Here is a 9,983-nt window from a genome sequence, read left to right on the forward strand (position 1 = left end):
TAGTTGAGATTTTGTTAAGATTGGGTTTGCTTGAGTTAATGAATGACATTGTTTTGAAAAAGTGCTGATTTGGTTGGATTTTGTTTTTTCAAAATGTCAATTATGATAGCATGCTGAATACGAATAATAGTTTAATCATTGAAAAAATCAAACAGGAAAAGAAACAAAAAAATGAATCGTAGAAGAAAAACAAAAAACAAAAACGTGCGCACACGTCAAATGGCCCGGTGGATTTTGCTTATAGTTGATGTTTTAGTAAAATTTAATTTGAATTGAGTTGAAATTTTATTTAAAAGATTTAATGCATGCTGCTTTTTTAAACAATCAATTTGATTGGATTAATACACGGTTGAATGGGTCGGTCCAATTTAACTGTGCTTCAACAAAATGTTGGGTCCAACGTACATTCGGACCTCTCAAACCTAAATATTTGTGTAAGCCGTTCGATCACTACTCAATTACAAAAACTTGATTCAAACAAGCCCCTCAAACTGGCCTCAAATACCCGAACTGATCGGCACCTCATTTTCAACCCAAAGATGGGTGGATATGAGGAGTCCGGACGCGCCCGGGCACGCGCGCTTGGCCCACACTGGTCCATGCTGGCCCACATCTACCCCACGTATATTCGTTGCCATTTGCTTGCCGGACCAAACTCTAGTCACTTCACTCCATCCCCCTCCATTCCGATGCGTCACCCAAGCTCACCTTCGGCATGACTGGCAGCGGATCTAAGTCCATCACCTCCAGATTCGTCGACCATGAGCCCGTCCCATGCGATCCCGAGGAGGAGATGGCCGTCCGGCGCCGTTCCCGGGAGGCGGCCGCACAACGGCAACGCTCGGACTCGCAACATCGGAAATCCATCGCGTCCGCACAACCGGTGGTTGGATCGGGCATTGCTGCCTCACCGGAGGCGATGCAGTCCGTCTGGGGTTCGAACGTCGTGGTGAAAACGCAACCCCTCCGTTGGCGTGCCGGGCACGAAGCATGACCCACCTCGGACGATGTCATGGCGTAGCGTGCCCGTCGGGTGAGGCAGCGGACACGGGATGCAGCAGAGGCCCTCGCGGCAGCGGATGTTGGAGAGGCGAAGTCACACTCTCCGACGCCCCGTAGGGTGCACGAGTGCGGTCGACGCAACCGCGTCGTTGTGGACGTCGTCTCCTCCGAGGAAGGATTCGTCATCGACCTCACATCGAGTGGCACCGTCTGGGTTACGGGTTCCGACAAGAAAGAGTAGGGCATGCGAGACGGCGGGAGCTCGACTCCCGTGAGCCGGCTAGTGTCCCATGTCCTACTCTACCTCGTCGGCAACCAGACCGACTATGAGGGGTGTAGCCAGCCGTCAGATATAGACATGACAGAGCCAAACGAGCTTTGCTTAGTATTAGATTTACGTTGCATGTAATAATATGGATTCGAGATTTTTAATTTAAGATATTCGGATGTAAAATATATTCTTTAAAACGTGATCCATCAGTGTCTCTATGTGCGTTTGCAGGGCCGGATTAAAGTCCGGGTGTAGATGCTCTAATAGAGTTTGGGGAGAGGTTGATGTATGTGAGGCGAGGCAGAGTTAAAAAAAAAGGTCTCTGGCGGAGTCGTCGGCGCAGGAGGCAGGACCACCTCCAGTCCTCCCCGATGCGGCGGCTAGGGCTTTGACCGTGTGCCCGTCTCCTGCCCGGCTCCGGCCGACCACCACCTCACTTCACTTCACTCCGCTCACCACTCCACTGTCGTCATCACCATTTCTTCCGCCGTGGGGGCTCGTCCTAGGCGGATTCGATCGAGATGGTAGCGGCTGCTTCCTCTGTTCACTCGTGTTCCTCTTTCCGCCCGCCCCTGTGCTGACTCTCATTCTCTCCTTGCCACACTGAACGCAGGTCAAGATCGAAGATTGTGATGGGGATGTCGCCGCCGACCCGCCGCAGCCCAATCCGGCTCCGGCGCCCGCTGCCGTCAAGGCTGAGGAGGCGATTGATGTATGTGCTATCTGAATGTTGTGGTAAAGTACTGTTAATGGATTGGGGGAAAAACGAGAGAAGTATTATGCGAGCTGAATGATTGATATTTCCTCCATCCCATAATATAAGACTTTTTTTTTTTTTTTTTGCAAAATAACGTAGATTGCAAAAAAGCGTCTTATATTGTTGGACGGAGGGGGTATTTGTTTAGTGCGTACATTGTAATGGACTACTCCCTGTGTTCACTATTATAAGATGTTCTAACTTATTTCTGATTCAGATGTATATAGACGCATTTTAGTGTGTTTGTTCACTCATTTCGGTCCGTATGTAGTCCATATTGAAATATCCAAAGCATATTATTATATTTGTGAACGGAGGGAGTAGGTCATAACTTCGTTGCTTAGAGGCATTGTGTAATGAGTGCTTGTTCCTGCCTACACGTGCTTGAGTTGCTCGCGTTATGCCGAGTGGATGTTCCTACAAGATTAATTTATCCAATATGATGTTGGGTCATCTTGCCCTAATTTAGTAAATGCTGCAGACTTTATATCCTAGTGATCTACATTTGTCTTGGATCTTAAAAGTGTTGCTTCTAATTGAACCACGAATGTCAAGTTTCAGCTTTTCTCCATGTAAACCTTTCACCTGTCATGTTTTGCTTTCACTTGAACACATGCATCATAGAGCCAAAACAGAAGGACTTAAAAAAAATCTAGTTACTACTCCCTCCGTCCGGAAATACTCCCTCGGTCCCAAAATTCTTGTCTTAGATTTATTTAGATATGAATGTATCTAGTCACATTTTAGTAGTTAGATACATCCATTTCTAAACAAACCTAAGACAAGAATTTTGGGACGGAGGGAGTACTTGTCATAGGAATGATTGTATCTAGCTGTATTTTAGTTCTAGATACATTCATTTTTATCCATTTGTATGACAAGCAATTCCGGACAGAGGGAGTATAAATTAGATTCTTGTGTTAGATGTGGTTTGCATTTTAAGATTGGAGCACTAACTAGAATGCTATCTAGACTACCACAATTTTGTGACACTGTTCTCTTTTATTGGATTGTTTCTAGTGAAGTTCCAAAAATGACATGATGTTCTTCACTCTTACTGTAGGATGGTCAGCCAAGCTCTTCATCCAGTTATTTAAGGTCACATTTTATTGGTATGGGATTTTCACCAGTGCTGGTTGACAAAATGCTTCGGAAACATGGTATGTTGTTCTTTACAAAATGCCTTTCTGGATGTGTAGAGTGATATGAAACCTTTACACCAATGAATACACAGTTAAAATAAAGCCAAATACCTTTCGATCTGTAGACTGACCACACACATATCTCAATACAGGTGATCATGATTCTAACGCTATATTGGAGTCACTTTTATCTCATCCTGTAAGCAATTCTGATTTTCCCATAGTTGATATATAGCCATAGTTATGTTCTGCTTTTATAGTAAAATTTCCCCTTCTCGAGTCCTCGATTGAGTAGTTTACGCTCAAAATTCTACCATGGCCTTGGGTACCTATTCCCTTTTATTTTCACGGTCATTAATAGATTAGTGATTCTGGATTAAAAAGAGATAGCATGAAAAATTGTATAGGATGGTAATATTTCAATATTGATACTGGGGCTATCTTATTTCCTTAGCTTTTTTCTTGCACAGTAGTATCGGTGATTGATTGCTACCATGTTTTAAACATCTTGTACTTAGCATTTTGTGTATATCTCGCGAACATTGAAATTATTGTTGTTGGTATTTAACTATTTATGCTTTTGTTCCCTTATATTCTGTGCAGTTATTTCTTCGTTTTCTCTACTATTGCTAGTTGCTAGTGTAACTCTATTTAAGGTTATCTACAAGAAATTAGAACGATGTCTTATTTAGAGGGCTAATTCTCGTTGTTTGTGTTTAAGCTTTTGTTTCTTCTATGCAGTTATACCTTCAATTTCTGTATTGTTGCTAGTTACTAGTGTTGAGGACATATACAAGTAGTTAGAATGATGTCTTGGTTAGAGGGATATTGACCGTTGTCCAATTCGGCAATCTCATGTTCCAATTTCCATTGATGGTTTATATTATATATTGCACGTTGAGGAAGAGATCTAAATTTATGCACTTCAAATTTCTCAAATTTACCTTGATGTTATATGCCTCATCAGAATTCTGGGTCTGAATCGTCAAGTTCCTTGGGCAGTCTATTTGATTCCGATAATGAAGAAAACAATTCTAATCAGGACATCAAGGTAATTTCTTAGCCCCTGCTGTTATTGTCAGATTCTTCATTTTGAATTCTTTAGTCTATATTCTGAACGTTTCTAACTTCAGCCGGAGCCAGATTCTTATTTAGAAAAGAGGTCATATTTACTCCAAACAATGAACTTCTCACAGACAGAAGTCGATTTGGCATTCGAACAATTAGGTATGTGATTCTACATTGACTTATAAATTATTTATTTTTGATATTTCTGGTTGTTTACTGTTGCTTTGTTTAGAACAAACTTTTAGTTAGTTATAGGTACCACACACTTAATCTTATCACAACACCATTTGTTGGAAATATGTACCGATGACAATCTAGTTGTGTTTGATTTCGAATTTTGCTTATAATATTCATTATAAAAATAGCACTCCAACATATGCTTAATTTCAGGTGAGGACGCACTACTTGATCAGCTTGTAGATTTCATTGTCACTGCCCAAGGAGGAGTATTCTCTGGAGACATGGAAAATGGCCATGCTACAAATGAGGTTTTTTGTCCTGTGCCTTTTATTTTTCTCTTTGCTACATCTACCTTTGATCTTGATCTTTGTAGACACAAAGTAGACTTAGAGCTAGCTTTTCAATGGGTCCTTCATGATATCGGTTACACGGGCAATCAATTGCTTTTGTAATATGTTGTTTATGTAAGTCAATAGTCATTATGCTTTCTACAGCGATTACTGGTTTGAGACTAGAAATAGCATATTGTGTAACTCGGAAAATGGGCTTGCAGTAGTAACTCTATAAATATGTTCTCGAAAAGTTATTTTATATTATCCCTATCAAATCATGAGTATAATCCCCGTTTATGTTACCTTCATTTCAGTCCTTTTTTTTCATGTGCTTTTTTACTATGAGTTATTATCTTTTCATGCGATCTAGGTTTTCATGTGTATACACAAAAAGCTTGTCTGACAATCACTGCTTAGTGGTAGTCTGCATTATATATATTTGCTTGTTAACATTACAGTCATTACTAATGGTTAACGACTGTATTATGAACTTCGTACATGATTGCTAACATTTATCATGTTTGTTGCCTATGTTTATAGTTTTTACTTTTTTAAACACCGAGTATATGTTGGATTCTAAATTACATACAAATATGAGGACCTTCAGAGCTGAAATTTTTAACTTTAAAACAACACTTTTTCAGGTAAAAGCTGAATCATTGTTTGGGGTAATGGATAAAACGCTTCATTTGCTTCAGATGGGTTTTACCGAGGAAGAAGTCTCATTGGCTATTGATAGCTTTGGTAAGTGAAAATCAAAATGCTTTTAAATTATTCAATATTGTTAGCTTCCAGTTCTGCTTTTACTAGATATACTTGAATCTTTTAAAAGATTACATGTGTTGGTGAATTGCGTATGATGTTTGCTTAACATTTATGCAAACTACATACTTCTCACCCTTCTAGCAAGAACTATTTGGTGCATGTTTTTTTGCGAAGCATGCTCATTTTAGGTTTTTGTTTATCTTGAAATCCATGGCTACTTTATATATTATGTGGCTCCCCAGTATATACTAACATTATCGATTGGAGAAACTGCCCGTGCGTCGCGCTTCCAAGGCGACTCGGGTGGTGACCCCCCCCCCCCCCCCCCCCCCCCACACAGCCAGCTTCTCTCCTCCACTTGCTCCCCACCCACCCTCCCCCTCGCGGTGCCGCAGCCCCTAGTCAAAACCCCGTGCGGCTGTTGCGGCAGTGGGAAACCGTCTCGGTCGTTATTGCTCTTGGATCCCCTGCGACCACAACCCTAACCCTAGCCTTTGTTGCGCCACAGGTGCCGGGTGCCGCTCCTCCCCTCGCCTCACCATGGGTTGCCGCCGGCCTGGAGTAGGATGGTCGCAGCTAGGAGGCCTTGCGACTGCCCCACTCTGCTCATGTTGTCCCCCCTTCACCCTGGCATTCCTCCGATAACCTAGTCATCGGATATGCCCGTCCTGGTGGTGGGTCTGGCGGCTCGGTTGGATGGTGTGCTGCCTTGATGTGGAGGGGGCAGATCTGGAGCCTCCACATCGTGTTCCCTATCCGTGGTTCGTCAGGTGGTAGCTATGTGTCATCTTCGACGGAGGCGTTGCGGTGAGGGCTTGACTGAGGTCACAAAGGGGTCGTTGCACATCAGGGTGGCCTGGGCCGGGGGTAGAGCTCGTGCATGCTCTCCTTGGAGATGGCTCCCTCTAGGGCTTGTTTGTTGTGTTGCCAGAGATGTGATTCATGCTTCTACGGTTAGCTCCTTGCCTGTGAGGTTCTGGCCATTGGACTTGATAGAAACCTTGATGTATTCGTTGGGCGGCAAGCTTCGTGCTCTCCCTCGTTCATGGTGCGGGGTGCCGTTGCCTAGGGAGGATGGGACATCAACAAAACTTGCACAAGGCCTTGGCCATTACCGGCAATGATGTCGTCTACAAACGCCGTTCTCCTACTCGAAAGTGTTGCTTCCATGCCCCTCCTTAGGTCAGCTGGTATCCTTGCCTTTTGTTGCGGTTGCCCTCCTTTGTCATCCCCTTCCGCGGTGCTCTTACAGGTGCGGTGATTCCAGTGCTCACTCTAGGGCTTTCCTGATGCTGAGGGTGTACCTCGATGTGTTCTTGGCTTTTAGATGGCGTGCTTCTTGGTCTGTACGCCCATTGCGGGACCAAGGGGGGTTGTTCGGATCAACGTCATGTCACAAGGGTTGCTGGAGGTATCATCCATTGGGTGTGGTCGGTGGTTGTTGTTGATGGTCTCCAGGGTTGGAGGGTGGGGCGCCGGCAAATGCCTTGCATGACCATGTTCATGTTGATGATCCTTGGAGGCACCGTTTCATTTGCCTCTCCTTCAAACTGCTGGTACCCTGTACCGCCTGGCCTGTCACTAGGTGTGCGCCTTGGGGGTGGTGTCGCGCTAGCGATGCGTGCCAAGGCGCTCCAGGAAGACTTGCGTTCATTGTCAAGATCAAGCGGGCTCTTTCTGTTCATGTGCTTCTCTTTGTATAGTTGGAATCCCCAGCAGGGTTGGTGTGTGCATGTGTTACCTTTGTGTGATGCTTTGTTGGGTGCTTCATCAATAAAGCGGGCGAAAGCCTTTTTGGGTACTGACATTATCAGAGGCTAATTAGCCATTAAATTCCATCTGATCTGAAGTATCTAATCTCATAAACATATGCCATGTGGACACGCGCTCCCTAGCACACTTGTGCAGAATTGATATTTTTAAGCTGACGAGTACATTGTAGTCTACTGCTGTTAGTCTGTATTGGTGAGTTCCTACAAACAAACCTTAAAATGTCACGTTTCCTACTCTTTTCAGGTCAGGAAGCAGCGGTTCAGGAGCTGGCTGACTCAATTTTTGCAAGACGTATTGCCAGTACCATTGAGCAGAAACAGGTAATTGAATGACATCCATTTCTCACTGCTACATACTTTGTGCGGTGAATTTCATACATATGTTGTTCTAGAGTTCTGCCAGAGGTCATTTTGCATGCTACGTATTGCCAGTAGCCCAGTACCATTGAGCAGAAACATCTAACTGAATGACATCCATTTCTCACTGCTACAGACTTTGTGCAGTGAATTTCATACATATGTTGTTCTAGAGTTTTGCCAGAAGTCACCTTGTATGCTATAGGGCCGTTTATAATACACTGCAAGGTAGTAGGTTAGATCGATTGTTTACATAAACGATTCCAATGATCTTATCAGTTGGTTTCCGAGGTTTTGTTTCATGATTTACAAAATCAACAACTCAGTAATCATTGACTTCAGTGCTCATATGGAAATGTTATCTTCTTTCAATATGCTTATGTACGTGGCATATATATTAAAATCCAGTTAATAACCCCTCTCATCTCTAATTAGGCCTTTTATGTTCTATTGTATGTAGGTGAAAATTGAGTCTGAATTTCAAGGCGAGCAAGAAACTGAATATTCAACATATCATCAGAGGTTGAACTATTATGATGATGACGATGACAAATTGAGAGCTAAAAGGGCTAAGCATATATTCAGAGATGATAGAGGGGCCTCGAGCAGCCATGCTGTTAATCAACCTAGCTTTACTCCGTGGTTAAGCGGCTGTGCCGGGTCAGCTGGTGATGGTTATTTGAAAGAAGAAGATTACGAAATGACATCAGGCCCTCGTGCAAATGTCCATGCTGACCTTGCCAAGCCTCCATTTTTCCTCTACGGAAATGTTGTTAACATCACCAAAGCTGCGTGGTCTGAACTATCGGATTTCTTGTTAAGTGTGCAGCCTGAGTTTATAAATAGTCAGCTTTTCTCAGCTTTGATGCGAAGGGAGGGTTACCTTCATAACCTTCCAACAGAAAGAAGGCATGTTGTGGTTCCAAAGTCACCAATGACAATTGAGGATGCAGTGCCTTCCACAAGACATTACTGGCCCACATGGGACACCAGAAAACATATTGGTAATGTTACTTCAGAGGTGGCAGGAATTGAACAACTTTGTGAGACCTTGGGAAAGACCATAAAAGATTCACGAGGATTTCTTTCAGAAGAAAAACGAGCGCAGATCTTGCACCAATGCAAGATGGCAAATCTTATCTGGATTGGTCAAGACCGGTTAGGCCCTCTGCAGCCAAATCAAATGGAGCGGATATTAGGTTATCCACCAAACCATACAAGTCTGTTTACTCTAAACCCACCGGACAGGATTGCTGCTATGAAATACGCTTTTCAAACGGACACGATTGCTTATGTTCTGTCGGTCCTAAAAGACATATATCCAAATGGTTTGAGGGTACTATCCATCTATAGTGGAGTTGGGGGTGCAGAAGTTGCGCTGCATCGTCTCGGTATTCCTCTGAAGTGTGTGGTGTCTATCGAAGAATCTGATGTGAACAGGAAAATTCTGAAAAGATGGTGGGCAAAAACAGAGCAGAGCGGAGTGCTGAGACAACTACCTGGCATATGGAAGCTAAAGACCGATGTTCTTGAGGACCTATTTAAGGAATTTGGTGGGTTTGACTTGGTTGTTGGCGGAAATTACGATTCTTGTAGAGGTGGGACAACAGTGAATGCAGCTATGGGGATGGACTCCAAAAAATATTTTGAGTTCGTTCGTGTTCTTAATAGAGTGAGGAGTATGCACGCACTTTTTAAGTAGTTGTTGCCTGGCATAATTATGTGTCGTTCACCATCTATCTTCGACAAGGGATGGCGTCATAACTTGTAAATGGTAGGATGGAGACGTGCACGACAGCAAGAGAACTTTGAGCTGTCTCTTTATCCAGCTAGAGAACTTTCTACTGTCTCTTTATCATTGCATGATGAGTTTTAACTATCCTTCTGTTCCTGGTTAGCTGCATATTAACTGTGAGTTATCCTTCTGGCTTGGTTAGTTAATTTGGCCATGTTGCTGCCGTTCGTGATCATAGTTTCCTGTGCTGTTTCAAGTTTTGTGCCGATGTTGGGCCGAAGTAGAGGCAGCGGTGCATGCAGGTTTGCTGACTTGCATATGAGCTAGTGAAGCACTGGTTTGTGTGACAACATACATGTGAACTGAGCAGGTATATGATTCCCTTTTCAGTTTAGGAATTGTTTAGGTGCTGAACTCCTTATGATGCTTCAGACAATGGCATGTGCAGATGTTGGGCCGAAGTAGAGACAGCAGTACAGCAGCGCCTACTCAAGTTCAATAAGCTTGCTGGTTTTGAAGATTTGTCAATGTATTCAGTTTGCCTAAATACTTAAAAGTGGAGCTGCATTTTTAAGCTTCCCGAGCGCATGCGTCTTATCCGT

The 9,983-nt window shown here is 43.5% G+C and overlaps 1 protein-coding gene across 1 annotated transcript; it reads left to right on the plus strand.

Moving 5' to 3' along the window:
- The first annotated feature begins 1,541 nt into the window (after positions 1-1,541).
- LOC123452006 (probable inactive DNA (cytosine-5)-methyltransferase DRM3) lies at positions 1,542-9,525 on the plus strand. The gene is made up of 10 exons (XM_045128578.1): positions 1,542-1,797; positions 1,887-1,985; positions 3,094-3,190; positions 3,325-3,371; positions 4,140-4,223; positions 4,306-4,399; positions 4,631-4,728; positions 5,397-5,496; positions 7,534-7,610; positions 8,107-9,525. The coding sequence occupies exons 1-10, from the start codon at positions 1,795-1,797 to the stop codon at positions 9,346-9,348; spliced, it is 1,941 nt and encodes a 646-aa protein (XP_044984513.1). The 5' UTR covers positions 1,542-1,794; the 3' UTR covers positions 9,349-9,525.
- The last annotated feature ends 458 nt before the right edge of the window (positions 9,526-9,983 follow it).

Source organism: Hordeum vulgare, chromosome 5H (genome assembly GCF_904849725.1).
Source record: "Hordeum vulgare subsp. vulgare chromosome 5H, MorexV3_pseudomolecules_assembly, whole genome shotgun sequence".
Taxonomy (NCBI): domain Eukaryota; kingdom Viridiplantae; phylum Streptophyta; class Magnoliopsida; order Poales; family Poaceae; genus Hordeum; species Hordeum vulgare.